The sequence below is a fragment of the Chiloscyllium punctatum genome, chromosome 3 (assembly GCF_047496795.1).
Source record: "Chiloscyllium punctatum isolate Juve2018m chromosome 3, sChiPun1.3, whole genome shotgun sequence".
NCBI classification, from domain to species: Eukaryota; Metazoa; Chordata; class Chondrichthyes; order Orectolobiformes; family Hemiscylliidae; genus Chiloscyllium; species Chiloscyllium punctatum.
The window spans coordinates 9120422-9146743 of record NC_092741.1 but is presented as its reverse complement, the minus strand read 5'-3'; the positions used below and the strand labels follow the sequence as shown (position 1 = coordinate 9146743).

The 26322-nt window shown below is 44.7% G+C and overlaps 2 protein-coding genes across 18 annotated transcripts in view; one reads left to right on the top strand and one right to left on the bottom strand.

Annotated features, from left to right (window-relative positions):
- Positions 1–15727, bottom strand: part of LOC140455488 (uncharacterized) — a 597350-nt gene extending 581623 nt beyond the window's left edge. For 2 of the 7 annotated variants that reach the window (XR_011952885.1, XR_011952892.1), the window contains exons 1-2: positions 4877–12913; positions 1874–2107 (exon numbers count right to left, since the gene is read on the bottom strand). Coding sequence is in view for 1 of the 7 variants with exons in the window: in XM_072550428.1 (XP_072406529.1) it covers positions 1874–2107; positions 12922–13037 (350 nt within the window). In the remaining 6 variants the exon portion in view is untranslated. The other 5 variants (XR_011952881.1, XR_011952884.1, XM_072550428.1 and 2 more) reach the window with 5 other exon arrangements.
- LOC140455465 (uncharacterized) overlaps positions 15597–26322 on the top strand; it is a 33882-nt gene continuing 23156 nt past the window's right edge. For 6 of the 11 annotated variants that reach the window (XR_011952870.1, XR_011952869.1, XR_011952871.1 and 3 more), the window contains exon 1: positions 15597–21789. The gene's annotated coding sequence lies outside the window, so the exon portion shown is untranslated. The remainder of the gene's footprint in view (positions 21790–26322) is intronic. The other 5 variants (XR_011952874.1, XR_011952867.1, XM_072550372.1 and 2 more) reach the window with 3 other exon arrangements.

Below are 26322 nucleotides of genomic sequence, written 5' to 3'. Positions count from 1 at the left end.
AAAAGCGCGCGAAAACAAAACATGTAAGCATTCTTATTCAGTTTACAAGTTGCGGAATCACGCTTCCCTTTTCCCATCCTATCACAACCTCACTTGTTTTTCTCTAATTTTCCTCATCTGACTACCCTGCTGTCCTTGTCCTTGTCCTTGTCTGTTACGGCCTCTCTGTTATTTTATCCAGTTCCCCTTGTCATACTATAAGCTTATTGTGAAATGCCCCTACTGCTTCTTTTGTGGTCAGCTACAACACTTTAAAGTTAATTCTTAGTTTAAAACTATTTCTTAAACAAAAACCTCTATATTTGTTAAAATCTTAGCCTTAAGTATGCTGCAAGAATCCCGCAACTGTTTGTGTAATGTTCCCATTCCCCATCCCCCACAACACCCCATCACCCATCTGCAAAAACATCTCTAACCACTACCTGTGGAAACTACATTTCTAATCTCCCACAATTCCCCCTTTTTCTTTTTCTCTAACTGTTGTTTCTGCACTAATTAAGTCTCCTTTAATTCATTTTGTTATGTTCTGCCCTCTTATGCCTTTTGGCGATGAGGTTCACAATCTTATACACTGTATAAAAGCATCTGATGATGTATTTGGGTTCCTTCCCTAAGGGATATCATCAGTCGGCTCATTACCCATTTTAGGACATTGTATCCTACCACCAGACCCACTAATATCAATAATCCATAGATAGCCAGATTGACTAACCACCTTCCCCATGACTAACCACCTTCCCCAATTCGTGCACAGGTACCACCTTCCTCTGCCAGAATATAATCTAGAACCATCCTGTTCTGAAGAGTTGTTAGCCTAGTGGCAATCATTTCGGTCGTTATGGCTGCTACTTGGGATTGGGCATCAGAAGTATTGTTGGCCAACTCTTCCAGGGAAGCCGCCAACTTTTGTGTTTCTACTCCTGCTCGAGCGGCCCCATACATAGGTATCAAAGTCCAGAGGAGGCGATCTCCTTCGGTTACTTTCCGGATTACTCGCCTTCCTCCCTGTTTATTCCGAGGTATTTTTGGGGCTCTCTTTAGCAGCCTCAAATGGGGAATTATAAAGGCGAGGTAGCAGCAGCCACTCCAGCCTTTCTGGTTTTGAGACAGTGTTTGATCAAAATCATAACATACGTGAATTCCTACACATTCGGTCACGCGAATGTATTTTTCCCCGGGAATAAATGGATAGGCTTCAGGCCGTATACCCAATATGTTCCGTTTAATATTCGGGGAATGGTCGTGGAAATGGCTTGACTGGTGTAGACTCAAGATGATTTTCCTAATCGGAAGGGTGCGGTATCATTCTGATTACAGAAACAAGTGGTATTTACTGCTCCTTTCGGGGGGGGGGGGGGGATCTCTAAGGCCATCAATAGCACCCAGTGTTTTTGGGGCTGGTTGAGGGAACCATCCTGCAAAGTTATAATTACCCCTGTCAGATCTTCATTTTGTATTGTTTGAGCCCGAGTCAAATTATTGTACATCATACACTTCTCTTTCAGGAAGTGGTATTACCGTGAGAGGAATTCCGGCTTCCCCATGGTGTGGGATCTCAGCCCATACCCAACAGTCGGTATGCCCCTTTAGCTTAGCATAGTTCTGACATAAAGCGGTAAAATGATTTTTCCCATCCCCCCTTAGCAGCTAGCGCCAATATTATCGTGTCAATATAAAGCTGACCACTCATTCCAGCTCACAACCCTATCTGTCTATTCCCTAACCCTTTGTATGCCAGGGAGGAGGGAGTCCAAGCAACACTTACAATTGTTTTGGGATACAGTTTTTGAACCAATATTTAATAGTCTCTTATCTCAGTCCATTCTTTTTGCTCAGCTTGACTTTCAGAGGGTTGTCTGTAGGATGAGCTTACCACTCTGCCGAAGGGGAAGGAGCGTCCACGGGGCCCTCAACATGCGTGTGATGACTCCACCCTTTTTCAGCAGTTCGGACGGCTGTTTGAGTAGTCAGGAGGGTTAGGAACGGTCCCTCCCAGCTTGGGTGCAGTTTGGTATCTTTCCAGGTCTTTATCAGGACCCAATCACCCGGTCGTATCTGATGTACTGCGAACTCAAGTGGAGGTGTCTGGGTCAACAGACCCTTCTTCCTAAGGACAGACAAAGAAGAGCAGAGCGCCACAATATAGTTATTTAAAGAACTTATCATTGAACTCTACAGTTAGTAATTGTCCTGTCACTTCCTCTTCATCTCCTCTAATTAGGGTTGGCTGAAAAATAGGCACCAAGAATTCTTTCTGAAGAAGGGCTTATGCCCGAAACTTCGATTCTCCTGCTCCTTCGATGCTGCCTGACCTGCTGCACTTTTCCAGCAACACATTGTCTCTGAATCAATAGTGTCATTTATTTTACACTTGCAAGTGGGTGTGATGTCCAGTGTCTATAAGGCAGAGGACATACACACACCAAATTCAATTCATACACAACATTTATATGATTTGATTTCTTTTGTTTTACACTGCTCTTCCCCTGTTTACATCTTCCACTTCCCTAAGACCGGCCCCCATTACCCCGTTTATCTCTTGCCTTATCCGGCCTTGTCTGTGACAAAATGCGTATTCCTGGCCTCACAAGGCTGTTTGACCTCATCCTGCTGTAGGTCATTGTTAGGCATATTCTTTCTTCATCATTATCTACCCCCTTCATCTGTGCCTTTCCCGAGGCCGTTCTGATCCCTATGACACTTTTAATTGGGGTTTGTTCCTCTGTCTCTGTAAAAGTGGGAAACAGATGTTTATACCTACTGTTTGTACAGGTGTATTTAGCTTAACTTCATCCCCTCACAACATTTTATCTACTTGCCCGTAATGTCTACCATTGTTTTGCAGTCACATTTCATTCTGACATACAATTTTAGCGAATACAAAAACAATTATATATTTCCTCCACATCGTTTCCATTTTTGTTGACTCAGCTCGTGGCTAAAACAATTACACACTGGTGTGAGTTTATTTTACTTTGTAAAATGGAATTGCAGAAGTAACATTAATTTACCTGTATCCCACAATTTCCCCCTTTTCTTTAATTACCATTTGTTATCTTCTGCATTTTTCTTTTAGGGGCACCTCTTTCATCAAGGCTGTTTCAATCAGTCTTTGGGTGAGCACTCATATACAGGGTATGATACAACAGCCAATGGCCACCAATATCCCGACTACTACTATCAGGGAAGTAAGGATAGAAACCGCCACCCCCTTCCATTTTCCAAACCAGGACTCAAGCCATCCTGTGAGAGATGTGTCTACTCCTGAATTCTCAGCCAGTTCCTCTGCTAAGGTAGTCAATCCCCTTAAGGCCCGAGTAATTGAACCATCAGGTGCAGTGTTATTTGGAATAAAGGTGCAACAACTTCCTCCTAACATCACACACACACACCCTTTTCCCGCTAGAATCATATCAAGGGCCACTCTGTTTTCCCATGCCATTCTACTTGTCGCATCAAGCTGTTCTGATATTCCTTTAACCGCATCTCTTGTATAATTTATAAATCGCTGTTGATTATAGAAAATGTAATTTATCCAATCTATATTTTTATTAATTATTACCCACCAAAAGAGAGCTGACTCAAAGCCTGCTACAATCTGGTTACGAGCCTTGAATTCATACGGTACTCCCCTAGGGACTCCTGCCGAATCGAGATAAATCCTGTCATTGAAAGAAGTGTCTAACAGTAATCTCTTACCCCTTCCCTTTTTCCCTCCTATCTTTTCCTTCTCAAATGCCAGGGTAAATGGAATTGCCAATTGTACAATTGCACATATCCCTCTCCAATCTGGAGGTAGGGTGGGTCTCAATATTTTGCCCCCACAGTCCCACCACAGATCCGCTCGGGGAACCTTTAATGCTGAGTAGTTCCCTCCCTTCTCTGTTTCGGTGACATTCTTAATCTCTGTACATAATTTCAGCTCCCCCAAATCTTTCGACTGACTTGTACCTCGTCTACGCACATACGATGTGTGATTTCCAACTGCGGCGGAAAATAGGGGGGGATCTTTTGCATCTTTCTTCTCCAAGGGAGGGAACATCAGAGATCGGGAGGTACAATTCCTATCATTCCATGCAGTCTCATCCTGATACAGGGCTATCATACATTTCATGCCCTTCCTGTCTCGCTTCCACCCGAGCGGAAAGGGAACCACCTGGGCCACTGGCCGACCGGAGGCACATGCATAGCAATTACTCTTGTTCAGACATCTCACAGTATACTTTACCCATTCAACCCAGGCATTTGCATCCCCAGTTTCTATTTCAATGGCCTGTTTCAAGTCCTTTACCTCTATAAATTTTACTACTTTAGGATCAGCGGGAAGGGTGAAAGATTGTATCTTATTACCCAGTAGTTCTACCCATTTTTCCTGTCCTACACTAATTCGAAAACAATAGCCCAAGAAATCCTTCCCATTTGCTTTCATTTCTATCCCAAACGTTTCATTTCGTTGTATCTCATAGGTGCCCCCCCCCCCAGGATTGTTTCGTGCCATGTGGTTTTCCTTATCGTTAGGTATATTGGGTTACACTTTTTATCGGGACAGTCGCGAGCTGGTCGGAAGGGGGCCCGGTGTACTGTGACAAGACCATTATAGTAAGTACCATCTTCCAAGGCCATCCCCATAGGACTTAAGATGTATCTCAGAGCTGCGGTACTGTCTCTGATTATCTACATCTCCACAATTTACTAAGCTGCATACATCAGCGTCTATTACTTGTGGATTATCAGATTCAGGAACCGTTAATAATACATATGAAAATGATATTTGATGAAATCCCAATACTAAAAGGGCTAGCATCATAATTCTAGCAGCATTCCCAATATTCTAAACTCATTCTGAAGCACAAAAAAACTTAATATACAATCTTACAGAAATAATCCCGCACTCGTGTCACCACTGTATAATTAGTTACTCAAAGTCTCTTTAGTCTGAGCTTCAGCGGGTCTTGCGTTGATTCGGCTGTCCAGACTTCTTCCTCAACTGGAGATTCCACTGGCCCTTTGATCCGAGTGTAGTGAGTTCAGCCTTTCTCCGTCGTCCTTATTGCCGTTTCGGTCGTAAAAAAAGCCTGGTACGGCCCTTGCCAATCCGGCTGCAATTTAGTCTCTGTCCATGATTTTACTAAGATACAATCGCCCGGCTGGATGGGATGAACGGTGAATTCAAGGGGTGGAGTCTGTGCCAATAAACCCTGTTTCCTGAGGAAAAACAAAGAGGAGGACAAGCCCAGTATGTACTTCTTTAAAAACAAATCTTTAGTTTCGGGAATTGGCAATTCTCCATTCGTTCCCAGATAAGGTAATCCAAATAAGATTTCATAGGGGGATAGTCCCAAGTCTTTCCTTGGGGCTGTTCGTACTCACAAGAGAGCTATAGGTAAACATCTGGTCCAAGGGAGTCTGGTTTCTATTATCAATTTAGAGAGCTGTCGTTTGAGTGTTTGGTTCATTCTCTCAACCCTTCCCGATGATGGTGGGTGCCATGGAGCATGGAACTCCCAGGAAATTCCCAACCCTTTCATTACCCCCTGTAACACTTTAGAGGTAAAGTGAGTTCCTTGGTCGGAATCAATATGGTTCACGATCCCATATAGGGGAATTGTGTGCTCCAATATTGTTTTAGACACTCCACTCGCAGTGGCGGTAGCTAGGGGGTATGCCTCAACCCAACCAGATAAATGATCTACTATGACTAGCATATATTTTAGTCTCCCTACCCTGGGGAGTTCAGTATACTCTACTTGAATACTCTGGAAAGGTCTCAATCCTGGGTCTGTTCCTCCCGGGGTCTGTTTTCTCAAGACTTTCTTATTTACCTTTTTGCGTATGATACATCCCTCACAGATTTGTTTAGCAATTGTATATATTCCTTTACATCCATATTCCCTAAGAACCAAATCACACATTGCTTGTACTCCCCAATGGCTGCCTTGATGTAGGACAGCCATAATCTCTCGCATCATCATTTTGTTTAACATTTCCCTTCCATCAGGTAACCTCCAATGCCCATCTGCTGTTTTTACAGCCCCAAAATCCCTCAATTCATTTTCTTTGCTTTCAGTAAATATAGGAGCTTCCCAGGACCTGGGACAGTAGGTATTAGGGAATGAATCACCACTTCTTGTGGGTTCAGGGCTGCTTCCTTAGTCACTTCATCGGCTAATCTATTTCCCCTAACCTCTGGTTCATTTCCTTTCTGATGACCATTTACATGCACTACTGCTATTTCTCGGGGGAGTAATAGGGATTCTAAGACCCATTTAATCAATTCTTCATGTACTAATTCCTTCCCCCACCTCTGGGTTAATACTCCCAAAGCCGCTCCCTTATCTACAGTAGCAAAGAGGTGTAAAGGTTTATCAAGAGAAGGTAAGGCTGACACGGGGGCATGGATCAGATCTCTTTTGAGTTTCTCAACTAGTTCTTTTTCCTCACAAACCTAACTTAGACATTTTGGTTCCCCCTCTAATAGTTTGAGATATAATTTCTTTGTCTTCTGTGCATAGGAATCAATCCACAATCTGCAATAACCCGTGAGACGCAAATATTTGTGTAACTCCCGTTTAGTGCTGGGCAGCGGCATTCCCACTATTCCCTCTATCCGTTCCGGGCTTATCTTTCGCTTTCCCTCATTAACTAAATGTCCCAAGTATTTCACTTCTTGCTCCACATATTGTGGTTTGTTTTTAGATACCCTCAGTCCCTGCTGGCCCAGGAAATTCAATAATTTGTTAGTGGCTTCTACTACTCTTTGTCTTCTTTTTCCTGTTACTAAGAGGTCGTCTACATACTGCAACAGGGTAGTCCCCTTGGGGCTGCTAAATTTCTCCAATATTTGTTCTAACATCTGTCCAAATAAATCCGGGGATTCCGTTAACCCCTGGGGAAGAACAGTCCACTGGTATTGCTGTTTCTGTCCTGTCTTGGGGTCTTCCCACTCAAAGGCAAACAAATTCCTACTTTCCTCCACCAAGGGACAAGCCCAAAAGGCATCCTTTAAATCTATCACACTAAACCATTTGTGGTCATGAGGGATCTCACTTAATAAGGTATAGGGGTTTGGCACCACTGGGTGCCTGATCTGTACTATTCGATTTAATGTTCTCAAATCCTGCACCAGTCGATAAGTTCCATCGGATTTCCGCACTGGTAGAATTGGGGTATTATAAGGAGACATACATGGCTCCAACAGTCCATCTCGAACCAATCCTCCAATTACTGGCTGCAGTCCTCGTTTACCTTCTATGGAAAAGGGATATTGTCGCTCACAGACAACGTCCCCTTTCCTTTTTTTAAAAATTTACTTCTAGGGGAGGGATCTGTAGTTTTCCACGATTCCCTTCTCTAGCCCATACAATAGGGTCTATCTCTCTCTCCACATCCTCTGTCAACATTGCCATTTGGACAACTAATTCTTTTTCCTGAATTCCAATCCCCAGTCCTAAGAGGATAATTAAATCTCTCCCTAATAAGTTACTTCCTATCTCAGGGATATACAACAATTCCCCTGTGACCCTATCCTTAGGACCTTCTATCATCATAGGTTCAAATACTGGAACAGTAAATCCCTCCCCTTTAACCCCTGAAACAGTAATTGACCATGTCGACATTTCTACTTTCTTTGGTTTAAAATTCAGCAATGACCGTGCTGCCCCCGTATCTCCTAGGAAGACTACCTCTTCCCTATAGGGTCCCACCTTCAGGTTTATCAAGGGTTCCTGGTGGGCCCCCGAGGGCAGGAACCCCTGACATCCCTATTCTTCATCAAAATTCATAAGCGGAATTGCCCTCTCTTCCCTTTTCAGAGCCGGACATTCCCGCTTAAAGTGCCCTTTCTTTTCGCAATAATAGCATCCTGCCTGTGGAGACCTCCAGCTCTGCCCCTGTCGCTCGAACCCTCTATCAAATACTCCCCCTTGTCCTCTCCCTCTCCCTCTCCCTTTCCCCCTTCCTCTCTGTCCGACCTGCTGCCACCCACCGCTCCAATTGCTCTCTATTGGTTCCATTCTTTTCTTAACTACCTCATCAACCGTAGCTACCATCATTTTCACCTTCTGTTTCTGTCTCTCATCCTCTCTCTTTACAAACACTTTCTGTGCCTCTCTTAACAAGTCATCTAATGGCTTTTCACTCCACCCTTCTATCTTCTGTATCTTTCTCTGTATGTCTGGCCATGCCTTTGTCACAAAATGTACTTTCAAAAGACCCTGTGCCACTGGGTCTCAGGGTTCATTCCAGAATATTTCCACATTGAGTCTCTTAATCTCTGCAAAAAAAAAGCTGAGGGAGTCTCATCTTTCTCCTGTCTAACTTCAAAGACTTTAGTCAAATTCTGTGACTTTGGAACTGCCTCTCATTCCTTTTAGAATCAGGTCTTTCAATTCCCTCATTTCTTCTCTATGCTCCGGATTTGGATTTTCCCACTGGGGGCCTCTGAGGGGAAACTTCGTCTCTCCCTGTCCAGCATCCCCATCTCCAATGGGGTGTTCCCTGTCCCATATTTTAATGGCTACTCCCCGTAAAAGTCCCCTTTCCTCCCCAGTAAATACTATATTCAAAATAGACGTTAACTCAGCCCAGGTATACAGACTGGGCCCCAAAAATTGATCAATTTGTTCAGACAGCCCCACCGGATCCTCAACCAGGACCTTCATTTCTTTTTTAAATGTTCTGACCTCCCCACTGCTGAGGGGGACACTTACAAACCCAATCTCTTTGTCCCCTGTTGGTACCTCCCGAAGGGGATAAGTCATTACGTTCTTACCCTTTTTTTTGAAGAAATATTGCAATATTTCTAGCTCCCCATAATTCAATCACCAATTCATCAATTCATGCTTGACTAACTTTAAAGCCTGTTCCAAACTTGTAAATATATTTATATATTTACATTCATTTATTCAGTATTTAATATTCAAAATGTAAAATGCATACAGTTCTCAATTTTGAAATCCACTGTAATCACCCAGTTTTAGTCCCTTAATTTAAATCCAAAATTAGTTTTCTTAAGTAGTGCTGACCAATTATTGCTCAATTACAATACTATAGGTCGTGAAATAATCAGAGCTGCCTTAAAAGAATTTGTCTATTCAAGTTAAAAAAAAACTTCTAATGCATGAACAATGGCCGAATCCAAGGTCACAGATATTAACCATAGAATTTTGTTTTTACTACAATCTAATGTTGAATTGAAACTTCAACTGTCCTCCATAAATCACTTTTATGTAAAGATAAAAGAGATTAGTTAGAAACTGATAGTAAGGCAGTCATGACCTGTAAGAAGAACAGGAGGTAGCATTCTTTTTTTTCATAATCTCTATAGAATCCTTAACCTTAAAAGAAATCATGTTAAGTTTCCATAATAAAAATCAGATTCAAAACAGTCCTGGAACTCAAGCTCCATGGAATAAAATGCAAACATTCAATCACCAACAAACAAATGTGCATTCAAACCAAATCACAAAGGGTTAAACTTTCTACCAGCTGTAGAGCTCTCTTCATTCTCTCTCTCTCTCTCTCTCTCTCTCTCACTCATTGACAAACAAATACAGATATTTACAAACCCAGTCTTTGTCCGACCTGTCTTTTGGCCAGAAGAGGTGGGACGAAGAATGGATTCCTTAGTCCATACGAAGCAACAATATTTAATCATCTTTTTCCCTTGTACAAGTATTATTTTGCCAATTCCACAACATCTTGCCCAAAGGACTTTCTGGAGGTATGTTGTAAGGGACCCTGCCTCCATTTCCATTGCTTTTTCCTTCTTTTGTTTTCCCGGAGGCTTTTTCCTTACCCACGGCACAACCCATGTTGAGTTCCTTCATTAGTCCCTTATTAACTACTAAAACTCAATCCCGGCCACCAAGGCAATACTTAAAAGTCAGGTTTCTTACCTTGGTCTGTGCACAGAGTTGCCTAGCCCCTTTGTGCCGTATTGTCTATCGAGCTCCTATCACTGTCTGATTCAGATGTCTCTCTTGTGGGATTCGTACCAGTCGCCCAAGGGAGCGGACCAAACCGGGACACGAGACCGCTCCTCAATGGGGGACGGGACGCGTCTTCCCAGTGTCCAAGGCCAGCCACTCCCCCCGGTGATGGAAGAAAATCCCAGACAGCCCCCAATTGTGAGAAACAAAGCTCACACACTTCAATAATTTCAGTCCGAGACAAAATCTGAATCAGTAGTGTCATTTATTTTACACTTGCAAGTGGGTGTGATGTCCAGTGTCTATAAGGCAGAGGACATACACACACCAAATTCAATTCATACACAACATTTATATGATTTGATTTCTTTTGTTTTACACTGCTCCTCCCCTGTTTACATCTTCCACTTCCCTAAGACCGGCCCCCATTACCCCGTTTATCTCTTGCCTTATCCGGCCTTGTCTGTGACAAAATGCTTATTCCTGGCCTCACAAGGCTGTTTGACCGCATCCTGCTGTAGGTCATTGTTAGGCATATTCTTTCTTCATCATTATCTACCCCCTTCATCTGTGCCTTTCCCGAGGCCGTTCTGATCCCTATGACCCTTTTAATTGGGGTTTGTTCCTCTGTCTTCTGTAAAAGTGGGAAACAGATGTTTATACCTACTGTTTGTACAGACGTATTTAGCTTAACTTCATCCCCTCACAACATCTTATCTACTTGCCCGTAATGTCTACCATTGTTTTGCAGTCACATTTCACTCTGACATACAATTTTAGCTAATATAAAAACAATTATATATTTCCTCCACATCGTTTCCATTCTTGTTGACTCAGCTCGTGGCTAAAACAATTACACACTGGTGTGAGTTTATTTTACTTTGTAAAATGGAATTGCAGAAGTAACATTAATTTACCTGTATCCCACAGTCTAAAACTTAGGGATGACCGTGCCGCTCCCGTGTCCACCAAAAATACTGCCTCCTCCCCTTCAGGTCCCACCTTTAGATTTATCAAGGGGTCCTGGTGGGTTTCAGGAGGAAGGAACCCCTGATTCCCCTATTCCTCATCGAAGGTCATTAGGGAAACGGTTTCCCTTTCTCGTGCTAATCCTGGGCATTCCCATTTAAAATGCCCCACTTTTCCACAATGGTAACATCCTGCCTGTTGCCTCCTACCCCGGATGTCTGACCTTTGTCTTTCGTGTCCTCCCCTATCCTTCCTGTTATCCCCTGATCTCATTCTCCTTTTTGTTATTTCTTCTACTGCTGCCACCATCATTTTGTCTTTCTGTTTCTGCTTCTCGTCTTCCCTTTTCACATACACTTTCTGTGCCGCACATAACAGCTCTTCCATCTGTCTCTCACTCCACCCATCTAATTTCTGTAATTCCTTTTGTATGTCCGGCCATGATTTAGTCACAAAAAACTGGACCTTTAGGAGTCGCTGAGCTACCGGATCACCGGGATCCATTCCCAAATATTTCCTTGTGGTCTCCTTGAGCTGAGAAGAAATGCAGAAAGGGTTTCATCCTTCTCTTGTCATACTTCGAAAGCCTTAACAAAGTTTTGTGATCTAGGTGCCACCTCTTTAATTCCCAATATTACCATTTCCCTTAGATCCCACATTGATTCTCTATTGTGTGTTCTATTATTATTCCAGTGAGGATCGGCATTCGGGAATTTCTGATCTGCCAGGACTACATTTAGTCCGGCCGGATGCCTCTTTTCCCATTCCCGTAAGGCTGCTCTCCTGATCATACCTCGTTCTTCCCCTGAAAATAGGGTTCCTAGAATTGCCATCAGTTCTCCCCAGGTATATAAATTGTGTCCTAGGAATTGATCTAACTGCTCAGCCAGTCCCACCGGATCCTCTATCAAACTTTTCATTTCCTTCTTCAGGAATCCTGAAGAAGGGCTTATGCCCGAAACATTGACTCTCCTGCTCCTTGGATGCTGCCTGACCTGCTGCGCTTTTCCAGTAACACATTTTCAGCTCTGACCTCCAGCATCTGCAGTCCTCACTTTCTCCTCCTGTATGTTTCTTTCCGATTGACATATATACTTAGATCTTGGCACAGCCAATCTTCATCGGACCCATATTTGGGCCAAAAGAAATACCAGACTCCTTATTGCATTCTTGAGTCCAGACAAAACAACAGTAGTTTATCATTATAGCCTTATCTTTCCCCCGCGTCCGGGAGTTGTGTACCCAATTTCCCAACATTTTCCCCAAAGGACTGTCGGGCGGAATATATTCCCCTCTAACGTTATTTACAGATCGATCGTTACACAGGCAACTCCCCATGCCTCCCATTGTTGCTATTTAATTAATCTTAACGAGGTCCGGTGTCAGCTTCTTCCGCACCCCCTTCAGGGTCCTGACTAGACACCTTACTTGTCCAATTAATCTGACCAATTATATATTTTTAGAGACTTCAACTGTTCTCCATAAATCACTTTTATGTAAGGATAAAAGAGATTAGTTAGAAACTGATAGTAAGGCAGTCATGATGTGTAAAAAGAACAGGAGTTAACATTTTATTTCCTTAACCTTAAAATAAATCATGTTAAAATTTCCATAGTAGAAATCAGATCCAAAACAGTCCCGGATCTCAAACTCCAGGGAACAAAGCACAAACATTCAATCACCAACAAACAAATGTGCATTCAAACCGAATCACAAAGGGTTAAACTTTCTACGAGCTGTACAGCTCTTTTCTCTCTCTCTCTCTCTCACACACACACACACACACCGTGTCTCACAGACACTTTGAGCTTCCCGCAACGGCTCCTCTAGCTTTTGGATATTTTTCTGGATGTCTGGCCATAAGTTAGTTATGAAGTGTACCCTCAGTAGCCCTTCAGCTACTAGCCCTTCTGACACGAGCTGTTTTCCAATGACATATGCTTTATTTTATATCTCGCCAATTCCCCATACATTTCATACGTCCCCGACCACCAAGGCAATACTTAAAGGTCTATTTTCTTACCTTGGTCTGTGCACAGGATTACCTGGTCGTTTCAGCGTGACCGTCCTGCGGCAATGCCTGCAGCAACTACCGCTGCCTACCCTGGTCGCCCGGATATATCTTTTAAGACGTTTCATTACCGGGATCTTGTGCACAAGAGTTACCCGACCGATCCCGCCACGTCTGCCAGTCTTGTTTCCAGGGTCTCCCAGTCCGGATCACACTCGCCCAAACCGCGAACAGCAAGCAAGGAAGTCAGAGATCACGGATATCGGCGAGGTACACCTCCCCCGTCGTCCCAAGAGGGTCGAGCAGTCAGAGTTTTGGATCCTGGAACGAGCTCCTACGTGTATGACTTTGGTGAATTTCTGCAAATACCTTGTAGACGGGGCTGTGGCAGGGACCTTATTGGGGTGTCCACGATAATGAGGGCCACGGAGGGCATTTTTGCTGAGTTTGCAGATGGCACAAAGATAGCTAGAGGGACAGGTAGTTTTGAGGAAATGGGCAGGCTGCAGAAGAGCGTGGACATGACGGGCGAGTGGGGAAAGAAGAGAGCGAGTGTGCGGTTTTGCACTTGGGTGGCAAGAACAATCGGGTAGACGATTTTCTGAACGAGGGAAAGGCTTTGCAAATCTGAAGCGCAGAGGGTCTCGGGAGTCCTAGTTCCGTGTCGTTTCAAGATTAACATGCAGGTTCATCCGATGGTTCGGAAGGCAACTGCAGTGTCAGCATTCATTTCAAGCGGGCGAGAAAACAGGAGCAGAGACGTGCTGCTGAGGCTGCATCAGGCTCTGGTCTGAGCACAGGTGGAATATTGGGAGCAGTTTTGTGCCCTGTACCGAAGGAAGGGATGCGCTGGTGTTGGAGGGAGTCTAGAGGAGGTTTACAAGCGTGCTCCCCCTGGGGCTGAAGGGTTTGTCACATGAGGTCTCTGGGTCTGTACCCGATGGTGTTTCGAAAGGTAAGGCGGGATCTGACTGATCCTTACGGGCTACTGGGAGGCCTGGTCAGAGTGGACGTGAAGAAGATGGTCCCACTAGTAGGCGAGACGAGGACCTGGAAGTACAACCTCAGGGTGAAGGGTCGCCCCTTCAGGCCGAGATGAGGTTGCATTTAAGACAGAGATAGAGAAGTTCTTGATTATAAGGGGATCCAGGGTTGTGGGGAGAGGGCAGGAGAATCGGGGTTGAGAAACCTGTGAGCCACGACCGAGTGGCGGAGCGTGGGCCGAATGGCCTGATTCTGCTCCTACGTCTTATGGGCCGCCAGACCTTCCGTGGTCTTGGGGTCATGACAGAAAGCAGCTGTTTCCCAGAGGATGGCGGCGGTCTGGAATGCACTGCTCGGGAGGGTAGCGAGGCGGGGAACCTCAAAACCTTGAAAAACTACTCGGATGAGCACTGGAAATGTCATAACTTTTCCTGGCTACGGACCAAGCGCCGGAAAGTGGGACTAGAGCAGACTTAGAGTAGCTTTGTCAGTGCGGACTCGGAGGGCCAAAGGGCCTCTTCTGTGCCGTGTGACTGTGTGGGGAAGCTTTCTGATTCCCACCTGTTGATTGAGGCCGCGCTACCGATGCTTCCTGATGCGGAGCAGCCGGATGGATGGATCCAAGTGCGCACTGAAGGTGAGAGGGTGGGAGAGAGCTTCGGAGCCTCCGTCCGTTTGGTTCAGGTTCCGTCTCGTCCTGATGCATGCATCGATGTACGTGCTCAGTGCCTACCAATAGAGTGAAGGTGCAGTTGATCCCTGACTCCACGCGCGGTGCTGCAGGTCGTAATGTCTAGACGAAAACAGAACTCGCTGCACCCTTCGGGAGAAGGGTCACTGGACTCGAAGCGTTCATTCTGCTTTCTCTCCACAGATGCTGAGGTTTTGCTTACTGGGTGTTTTGCCTTGTTTTGCATTTGAGACGTTGCTTTTTGATTGCACAGCCGCTATCAAACCATTAGCTTGCTGTTAGCGCTGCAATTAGCACTCTTGAATCTTGATTTGCAATTCTAAGGAAGCAGACCGAATTGGAATGTTTGGAGCGGGAGCCGAACCAATAAAGGCTGATTTGCTGTAAATTGATCTTCACGTCCCCCGTCGTGCTGTTCATTTGCACGAGGTGGGCTGGGGGATGGGAGTTCGCATTTTCCAAGACAAGATGGATTAGTCTGTAAGAGTTTCTGTTCGAAAAGGTGAGCCGAGATTTCCTGACAGTGAGGTTTTTCGGTCAGAATTCGAACCTGCTCCAATCGTTTGCCTTGAGGGGAGGCAGGGATTTTTCACATTGGCAACAGCTGAGATTTTTAGAACGTCGAACAGAGCAGCGCAACAACAGGCCCTTCGGCAACTGTGAGAAACAAAACTCACTCACAATTCAGCCTGAGGCAAAGCCTTAGAAACAAGAACATCTTATTCTTTACGGCCTTGCAAGAACGGGCGTTTTGCTCAAGCAATCAGGCTAGCAAAATCAGGCGCGAAAACAAAACATGTAAGCATTCTTATTCAGTTTGCAAGTTGCGGAATCACGCCTCCCTTTTCCCATCCTATCACAACCTCACTTGTTTTTCTCTAATTTTCCTCATCTGACTACCCTGCTGTCCTTGTCCTTGTCTGTTACAGCCTGTCTGTTATTTTATCCAGTTCCCCTTGTCATACTATAAGCTTATTGTGAAATGCCCCTACTGCTTCTTTTGTGGTCAGCTACAACACTTTAAAGTTATTTCTTAGTTTAAAACTATTTCTTAAACAAAAACCTCTATATTCGTTAAAATCTTAGCCTTAAGTATGCTGCAAGAATCCCGCCACCGTTTGTGTAATGTTCCCCTTCCCCTCCCCCCACAACACCCCGTCACCCATCTGCAAAAACAACATCTCTAACCACCACCACCACCTGCAGAAACTACATTTCTAATCTCCCACAAACTGTCAGGGACATTTAAGCGACTGCTGGACGAGCCACACGCTGGGCGGCAGTAAATCGAGGGGTGTGTAGGTTTTAACGAATATAGAGGTTTTTGTTTAAGAAATAGTTTTAAACTAAGAAATAACTTTAAAGTGTTGTAGCTGACCACAAAAGAAGCAGTAGGGGCATTTCACAATAAGCTTATAGTATGACAAGGGGAACTGGATAAAATAACAGACAGGCTGTAACAGACAAGGACAAGGACAGCAGGGTAGTCAGATGAGGAAAATTAGAGAAAAACAAGTGAGGTTGTGATAGGATGGGAAAAGGGAGGCGTGATTCCGCAACTTGCAAACTGAATAAGAATGCTTACATGTTTTGTTTTCGCGCCTGATTTTGCTAGCCTGATTGCTTGAGCAAAACGCCCGTTCTTGCAAGGCCGTAAAGAATAAGATGTTCTTGTTTCTAAGGCTTTGCCTCAGGCTGAATTGTGAGTGAGTTTTGTTTCTCACAGTTGCCGAAGGGCCTGTTGTTGCGCTGCTCTGTTCGACGTTCTAAAAATCTCAGCTGTTGCCAATGTGAAAAATCCCTGCCTCCCCTCAAGGCAAACGATTGGAGCAGGTTCGAATTCTGACCGAAAAACCTCACTGTCAGGAAATCTCGGCTCACCTTTTCGAACAGAAACTCTTACAGACTAATCCATCTTGTCTTGGAAAATGTGAACTCCCATCCCCCAGCCCACCTCGTGCAAATGAACAGCACGGCGGGGGACGTGAAGATCAATTTACAGCAAATCAGCCTTTATTGGTTCGGCTCCCGCTCCAAACATTCCAATTCGGTCTGCTTCCTTAGAATTGCAAATCAAGATTCAAGAGTGCTAATTGCAGCGCTAACAGCAAGCTAATGGTTTGATAGCGGCTGTGCAATCAAAAAGCAACGTCTCAAATGCAAAACAAGGCAAAACACCCAGTAAGCAAAACCTCAGCATCTGTGGAGAGAAAGCAGAATGAACGCTTCGAGTCCAGTGACCCTTCTCCCGAAGGGTGCAGCGAGTTCTGTTTTCGTCTAGACATTACGACCTGCAGCACCGCGCGTGGAGTCAGGGATCAACTGCACCTTCACTCTATTGGTAGGCACTGAGCACGTACATCGATGCATGCATCAGGACGAGACGGAACCTGAACCAAACGGACGGAGGCTCCGAAGCTCTCTCCCACCCTCTCACCTTCAGTGCGCACTTGGATCCATCCATCCGGCTGCTCCGCATCAGGAAGCATCGGTAGCGCGGCCTCAATCAACAGGTGGGAATCAGAAAGCTTCCCCACACAGTCACACGGCACAGAAGAGGCCCTTTGGCCCTCCGAGTCCGCACTGACAAAGCTACTCTAAGTCTGCTCTAGTCCCACTTTCCGGCGCTTGGTCCGTAGCCAGGAAAAGTTATGACATTTCCAGTGCTCATCCGAGTAGTTTTTCAAGGTTTTGAGGTTCCCCGCCTCGCTACCCTCCCGAGCAGTGCATTCCAGACCGCCGCCATCCTCTGGGAAACAGCTGCTTTCTGTCATGACCCCAAGACCACGGAAGGTCTGGCGGCCCATAAGACGTAGGAGCAGAATCAGGCCATTCGGCCCACGCTCCGCCACTCGGTCGTGGCTCACAGGTTTCTCAACCCCGATTCTCCTGCCCTCTCCCCACAACCCTGGATCCCCTTATAATCAAGAACTTCTCTATCTCTGTCTTAAATGCAACCTCATCTCGGCCTGAAGGGGCGACCCTTCACCCTGAGGTTGTACTTCCAGGTCCTCGTCTCGCCTACTAGTGGGACCATCTTCTTCACGTCCACTCTGACCAGGCCTCCCAGTAGCCCGTAAGGATCAGTCAGATCCCGCCTTACCTTTCGAAACACCATCGGGTACAGACCCAGAGACCTCATGTGACAAACCCTTCAGCCCCAGGGGGAGCACGCTTGTAAACCTCCTCTAGACTCCCTCCAACACCAGCGCATCCCTTCCTTCGGTACAGGGCACAAAACTGCTCCCAATATTCCACCTGTGCTCAGACCAGAGCCTGATGCAGCCTCAGCAGCACGTCTCTGCTCCTGTTTTCTCGCCCGCTTGAAATGAATGCTGACACTGCAGTTGCCTTCCGAACCATCGGATGAACCTGCATGTTAATCTTGAAACGACACGGAACTAGGACTCCCGAGACCCTCTGCGCTTCAGATTTGCAAAGCCTTTCCCCCGTTCAGAAAATCGTCTACCCGATTGTTCTTGCCACCCAAGTGCAAAACCGCACACTCGCTCTCTTCTTTCCCCACTCGCCCGTCATGTCCACGCTCTTCTGCAGCCTGCCCATTTCCTCAAAACTACCTGTCCCTCTAGCTATCTTTGTGCCATCTGCAAACTCAGCAAAAATGCCCTCCGTGGCCCTCATTATCGTGGACACCCCAATAAGGTCCCTGCCACAGCCCCGTCTACAAGGTAGAACATAGAACATAGAACATAGAAGAATACAGCGCAGTACAGGCCCTTCGGCCCTCGATGTTGCGCCGATCAAAGCCCACCTAACCTACACTAACCCACTATCCTCCACATACCTATCCAATGCCCGCTTAAATACCTATAAAGAGGGAGAGTCCACTACTGCTACTGGCAGGGCATTCCAGGTATTTGCAGAAATTCACCAAAGTCATACACGTAGGAGCTCGTTCCAGGATCCAAAACTCTGACTGCTCGACCCTCTTGGGACGACGGGGGAGATGCACCTCGCCGATATGCGTGATCTCTGACTCCCTTGCTTGTTGTTCGCGGTTTGGGCGAGTGTGATCCGGACTGGGAGACCCTGGAAACAAGACTGGCAGACGTGGCGGGTTCGGTCGGGTAACTCTTGTGCACAAGATCCCGGTAATGAAAGGTCTTAAAAGATATATCCGGGCGACCAGGGTAGGCAGCGGTAGTTGCTGCAGGCATTGCCGCAGGACTGTCACGTTGAAACGACCAGGTAATCCTGTGCACAGACCAAGGTAAGAAAATAGACCTTTATGTATTGCCTTGGTGGTCGGGGACGTATGAAATGTATGGGGAATTGGCGAGATATAAAATAAAGCATATGTCATTGGAAAACAGCTCGTGTCAGAAGGGCTAGTAGCTGAAGGGCTACTGAGGGTACACTTCATAACTAACTTATGGCCAGACATCCAGAAAAATATCCAAAAGCTAGAGGAGCCGTTGCGGGAAGCTCAAAGTGTCTGTGAGACACGGTGTGTGTGTTTGTGTATGTGTGTGTGTGAGAGAGAGAGAGAGAGAGAGAGAGAGAAAAGAGCTGTACAGCTCGTTGAAAGTTTAACCCTTTGTGATTCGGTTTGAATGCACATTTGTTTGTTGGTGATTGAATGTTTGTGCTTTGTTCCCTGGAGTTTGAGATCCGGGACTGTTTTGGATCTGATTTCTACTATGGAAATTTTAACATGATTTCTTTTAAGGTTAAGGAAATAAAATGTTAACTCCTGTTCTTTTTACACGTCATGACTGCCTTACTATCAGTTTCTAACTAATCTCTTTTATCCTTACATAAAAGTGATTTATGGAGAACAGTTGAAGTCTCAAAAAGTATATAATTGGTCAGATTAATTGGACAAGTAAGGTGTCTAGTCAGGACCCTGAAGGGGGTGCAGAAGAAGCTGACACCGGACCTCGTTAAGATTAATTAAATTAGCAACAATGGGAGGCATGGGGAGTTGCCTGTGTAACGATCGATCTGTAAATAACGTTAGAGGGGAATATATTCCGCCCAACAGTCCTTTGGGAAAAATATTGGGAAATTGGGTACACAACTCCCGGACGCGGGGGAAAGATAAGGCTATAATGATAAACTACTGTTGTTTCGTCTGGACTCAAGAATGCAATAAGGAGTCTGGTATTTCTTTTGGCCCAAATATGGGTCCGATGAAGATTGGCTGTGCCAAGATCTAAGTAAATATGTCAATCGGAAAGAAACACACAGGAGGAGAAAGTGAGGACTGCAGATGCTGGAGGTCAGAGCTGAAAATGTGTTGCTGGAAAAGCGCAGCAGGTCAGGCAGCATCCAAGGAGCAGGAGAGTCAATGTTTCGGGCATAAGCCCTTCTTCAGGATTCCTGAAGAAGGAAATGAAAAGTTTGATACAGGATCCGGTGGGACTGGCTGTGCAGTTAGATCAATTCCTAGGACACAATTTATATACCTGGGGAGAACTGATGGCAATTCTAGGAACCCTATTTTCAGGGGAAGAACGAGGTATGATCAGGAGAGCAGCCTTACGGGAATGGGAAAAGAGGCATCCGGCCGGACTAAATGTAGTCCCGGCAGATCAGAAATTCCCGAATGCCGATCCTCACTGGAATAATAATAGAACACACAATAGAGAATCAATGTGGGATCTAAGGGAAATGGTAATATTGGGAATTAAAGAGGCGGCACCTAGATCACAAAACTTTGTTAAGGCTTTCGAAGTATGACAAGAGAAGGATGAAACCCTTTCTGCATTTCTTCTAAGCTCAAGGAGACCACAAGGAAATATTCGGGAATGGATCCCGATGATCCGGTAGCTCAGCGACTCCTAAAGGTCCAGTTTCTTGTGACTAAATCATGGCCGGACATACAAAAGAAATTACAGAAATTAGATGGGTGGAGTGAGAGACAGATGGAAGAGCTGTTATGTGCGGCACAGAAAGTGTATGTGAAAAGGGAAGACGAGAAGCAGAAACAGAAAGACAAAATGATGGTGGCAGCAGTAGAAGAAATAACAAAAAGGAGAATGAGATCAGGGGATAACAGGAAGGATAGGGGAGGACACGAAAGACAAAGGTCAGACATCCGGGGTAGGAGGCAACAGGCAGGATGTTACCATTGTGGAAAAGTGGGGCATTTTAAATGGGAATGCCCAGGATTAGCACGAGAAAGGGAAACCGTTTCCCTAATGACCTTCGATGAGGAATAGGGGAATCAGGGGTTCCTTCCTCCTGAAACCCACCAGGACCCCTTGATAAGTCTAAAGGTGGGACCTGAAGGGGAGGAGGCAGTATTTTTGGTGGACACGGGAGCGGCACGGTCATCCCTAAGTTTTAGACTGTGGGATACAGGTAAATTAATGTTACTTCTGCAATTCCATTTTACAAAGTAAATATATAATTGTTTTTGTATTAGCTAAAATTGTATGTCAGAATGAAATGTGACTGCAAGACAATGGTAGACATTATGGGCAAGTCGATAAGATGTTGTGAGGGGATGAAGTTAAGCTAAATACGCCTGTACAAACAGTAGGTATAAACATCTGTTTCCCACTTTTACAGAGACAGAGGAACAAACCCCAATTAAAAGTGTCATAGGGATCAGAACGGCCTCGGGAAAGGCACAGATGAAGGGGGTAGATAATGATGAAGAAAGAATATGCCTAACAATGACCTACAGCAGGATGAGGTCAAACAGCCTTGTGAGGCCAGGAATAAGCATTTTGTCACAGACAAGGCCGGATAAGGCAAGAGATGAACAGGGGTAATGGGGGCCGGACTTAGGGAAGTGGAAGATGTAAACAGGGGAGGGAGCAGTGTAAAACAAAAGAAATCAAATCATATAAATGTTGTGTATGAATTGAATTTGGTGTGTGTATGTCCTCTGCCTTATAGACACTGGACATCTCACCCACTTGCAAGTGTAAAATAAATGACACTATTGATTCAGATCTTGTCTCGGACTGAAATTATTGAAGTGTGTGAGCTTTGTTTCTCACAATTGGGGGCTGTCCGGGATTTTCTTCCATCACCGGGGGGAGTGGCTGGCCTTGGACACTGGGAAGACGCGTCCCGTTCCCCATTGAGGAGTGGTCCCGTGTCCCGGTTTGGTCCGCTCCCTTGGGCGACTGGTACGAATCCCACAAGAGAGACATCTGAATCAGACAGTGATAGGAGCTCGATAGACAATACGGCACAAAGGGGCTAGGCAACTCTGTGCACAGACCAAGGTAAGAAACCTGACTTTTAAGTATTGCCTTGGTGGCCGGGATTGAGTTTTAGTAGTTAATAAGGGACTAATGAAGGAACTCAATATGGGTTGTGCCGTGGGTAAGGAAAAAGCCTCCGGGAAAACAAAAGAAGGAAAAAGCAATGGAAATGGAGGCGGGGTCCCTTACAACATACCTCCAGAAAGTCCTTTGGGCAGGATGTTGTGGAATTGGCAAAATAATACTTGTACAAGAGAAAAAGATGATTAAATATTGTTGCTTCGTATGGACTAAGGAATCCATTCTTCGTCCCGCCTCTTCTGGCCAAAAGACAGGTCGGACAAAGACTGGGTTTGTAAATATCTGTATTTGTTTGTCAATGAGTGAGAGAGAGAGAGAGAGAGAGAGAATGAAAAGAGCTGTACAGCTGGTAGAAAGTTTAACCCTTTGTGATTTGGTTTGAATGCACATTTGTTTGTTGGTGATTGAATGTTTGCATTTTATTCCATGGAGCTTGAGTTCCAGGACTGTTTTGAATCTGATTTTTATTATGGAAACTTAACATGATTTCTTTTAAGGTTAAGGATTCTATAGAGATTATGAAAAAAAAGAATGATACTTCCTGTTCTTCTTACAGGTCATGACTGCCTTACTATCAGTTTCTAACTAATCTCTTTTATCTATACATAAAAGCGATTTATGGAGGACAGTTGAAGTTTCAATTCAACATTAGATTGTAGTAAAAACAAAATTCTATGGTTAATATCTGTGACCTTGGATTCGGCCATTGTTCATGCATCAGAAGTTTTTTTTTAACTTGAATAGACAAATTCTTTTAAGGCAGCTCTGATTATTTCACGACCTATAGTATTGTAATTGAGCAATGATTGGTCAGTTAAGAAAACTAATTTTGGATTTAAATTAAGGGACTAAAACTGGGTGATTACAGTGGATTTCAAAATTGAGAACTGTATGCATTTTACATTTTGAATATTAAATACTGAATAAATGAACGTAAATATATAAATATATTTAAAAGTTTGGAACAGGCTTTAAAGTTATGAATTGGTGTTTGAAGTTATGGGGAGCTAGAAATATTGCAATATTTCTTCAAAAAAAAAGGGGAAGAACGTAATGACTTATCCCCTTCGGGAGGTACCAATAGGGGACAAAGAGATTGGGTTTGTAAGTGTCCCCCTCAGCAGTGGGGAGGTCAGAACATTTAAAAAAGAAATGACGGTCCTGGTTGAGGATCCGGTAGGGTTGTCTGAACAAATTGATCAATGTTTGGGGCCCAGTCTGTATACCTGGGCTGAGTTAATGTCTATTTTGAATATAGTATTTACTGGGGAGGAAAGGGGACTTTTACGGGGAGTAGCCATTAAAATATGGGACAGGGAACACCCCATTGGAGATGGAGATGCTGGACAGGGAGAGACGAAGTTTCCCCTCAGAGACCCCCAGTGGGAAGATCAAAACCCAGAATATTAAGAAGGAATGAGGGAATTGAAAGACCTGGTTCTAAAAGGAATAAGAGAGGCAATTCCAAAGTCACAGAATTTGACTAAAGTCTTTGAAGTTAGGCAGGAGAAAGATGAGACTCCCTCAGCTTTCTTGCAAAGATTAAGAGACTCAATGTGGAAATATTCTGGAATGAACCCTGAGGACCCAGTGGCACAGGGTCTTTTGAAAGTACATTTTGTGACAAAGGCATGGCCAGACATACAGAGAAAGATACAGCAAATAGAAGGGTGGAGTGAAAAGCCATTAGATGAATTGTTAAGAGAGGCACAGAAAGTGTTTGTAAAGAGAGAGGATGAGAGACAGAAACAGAAGGTGAAAATGATGGTAGCTACGGTTGATGAGGTAGTTAAGAAAAGAGTGGGACCAATAGTGAGCAATTGGAGCGGTGGGTGGCAGCATGTCGGACAGAGAGGACAAGGGGGAGTGTTTGATAGAGGGTTCGAGCGACAGGGGCAGAGCTGGAGGTCTCCACAGGCAGGATGCTATTATTGCGGAAAGATAGGGCACTTTAAGCGGGAGTGTCCGGCTCTGAAAAGGGAAGAGAGGGCAATTCCGCTTATGAATTTTGATGAAGAATAGGGGTGTCAGGGGTTCCTGCCCTCGGGGGCCAACCAGGAACCCTTGATAAACCTGAAGGTGGGACCCTATAGGGAAGAGGTAGTCTTCCTAGTAGATACGGGGGCAGCACGGTCATCGCTGAATTTTAAACCAAAGAAAGTAGGAATGTCGACACGGTCAATTACTGTTTCAGGGGTTAAAGGGGAGGGATTTACTGTTCCAGTATTTGAACCTATGATGATAGAAGGTCCTAAGGATAGGGTCACAGGGGAATTGTTGTATATCCCCGATATAGGAAGTAACTTATTAGGGAGAGATTTAATTATCCTCTTAGGACTGGGGATTGGCATTCAGGAAAAAGAATTAGTTGTCCAAATAGCAATGTTGGCAGAGGATGTGGAGAGAGAGATAGACCCTATTGTATGGGCTAGGGAAGGGAATCGTGGAAAACTACAGATCCCTCCCCTTGAAGTAAATTTTAAAAAAAAGGAAAGGGGACGTTGTCTGTGAGCGACAATATCCCATTTCCATAGAAGGTAAACGAGGACTGCAGCCAGTAATTGAAGGATTGATTAGAGATGGACTGTTGGAGCCATGTATGTCTCCTTATAATACCCCAATACTACCAGTGCGGAAATCCGATGGAACTTATCGATCGGGGCAGGATTTGAGAACATTAAATCGAATAGTACAGATCAGGCACCCAGTGGTGCCAAACCCCTATACGTTATTAAGTGAGATCCCTCATGACCACAAATGGTTTAGTGTGATAGATTTAAAGGATGCCTTTTGGGCTTGTCTCTTGGCAGAGGAAGGTAGGAATTTGTTTGCCTTTGAGTGGGAAGACCCTAAGACAGGACAGAAACAGCAATACCAGTGGACTGTGCTTCCCCAGGGGTTTACGGAATCCCCGGATTTATTTGGACAGATGTTAGAACAAATATTGGAGAAATTTAGCAGCCCCAAGGGGACTACCCTGTTGCAGTATGTAGACAACCTCTTAGTAACAGGAAAAAGAAGAGAAAGAGTAGTAGAAGCCACTAACAAATTATCGAATTTCCTGGGCCAGCAGGGACTGAGGGTATCTAAAAACAAACCACAATATGTGGAGCAAGAAGTGAAATACTTGGGACATTTAGTTAGTGAGGGAAAGCGAAAGATAAGCCCGGAACGGATAGAGAGAATAGTGGGAATGCCGCTGCCCAGCACTAAACGGGAGTTACACAAATTTTTGAGTCTCACGGGTTATTGCAGATTGTGGATTGATTCCTATGCACAGAAGACTAAGAAATTATATCTCAAACTATTAGAGGGGGAATCAAAATGTCTAAGTTGGGATGATGAGGCAAAAGAGATCTGATCCATGCCCCCGTGTTAGCCTTACCTTCTCCAGATAAACCTTTCCACCTCTTTGCTACCGTAGATAAGGGAGCGGTTTTGGGAGTATTAACCCAGAGGTGGGGGAAGGAATTAGTACATGAAGAATTGATTAAATGGGTCTTCGAATCCCTATTACTCCCCCGAGAAATAGCAGTAGTGCATGTAAATGGTCATCAGAAAGGAAATGAACCAGAGGTTAGGGGAAATAGATTAGCCGATGAAGTGACTAAGGAAGCAGCCCTGAACCCACAAGAAGTGGTGATTCATTCCCTAATACCTACTGTCCCAGGTCCTAGGGAAGCTCCCATATTTACTGAAAGCGAAGAAAAAGAATTGAGAGATTTAGGGGCTGTAAAAACAGCAGATGGGCATTGGAGGTTACCTGATGGAAGGAGAATGTGAAACAAAATGATGATGCATGAGATTATGGCTGTCCTACACCAAGGCAGCCATTGGGGAGTACAAGCAATGTGTGATTTGGTTCTTAGGGAATATGGATGTAAAGGAATATATACAATTGCTAAACAAATATGTGAGGGATGTATCATATGCAGAAAGGTAAATAAGAAAGTCTTGAGAAAACAGACCCCGGGAAGAAGAGACCCAGGATTGAGACCTTTCCGGAGTATACAAGTAGATTATACTGAACTCCCCAGGGTAGGGAGACTAAAATATATGCTAGTCATAGTAGATCATCTATCTGGTTGGGTTGAGGCATACCCCCTAGCTACTGCCACTGCGAGTGGAGTGTCTAAAACAATATTGGAGCACATAATTCCCCGATATGGGCTAGTGAATCGTATAGATTCCGACCAAGGAACTCACTTTAATTCTAAAGTGTTACAGGGGGTAATGAAAGGGTTGGGAATTTCCTGGGAGTTCCATACTCCGTGGCACCCACCATCATCGGGAAGGGTTGAGAGAATGAACCAAACACTCAAACGACAGCTCTCTAAATTGATAATAGAAACCAGACTCCCTTGGACCAAATGTTTACCTATAGCTCTTTTGTGAGTACAAACTGCCCCAAGGAAAGATTTGGGACTATCCCCCTATGAAATCTTATTTGGATTACCTTACTTGGGAACGAAT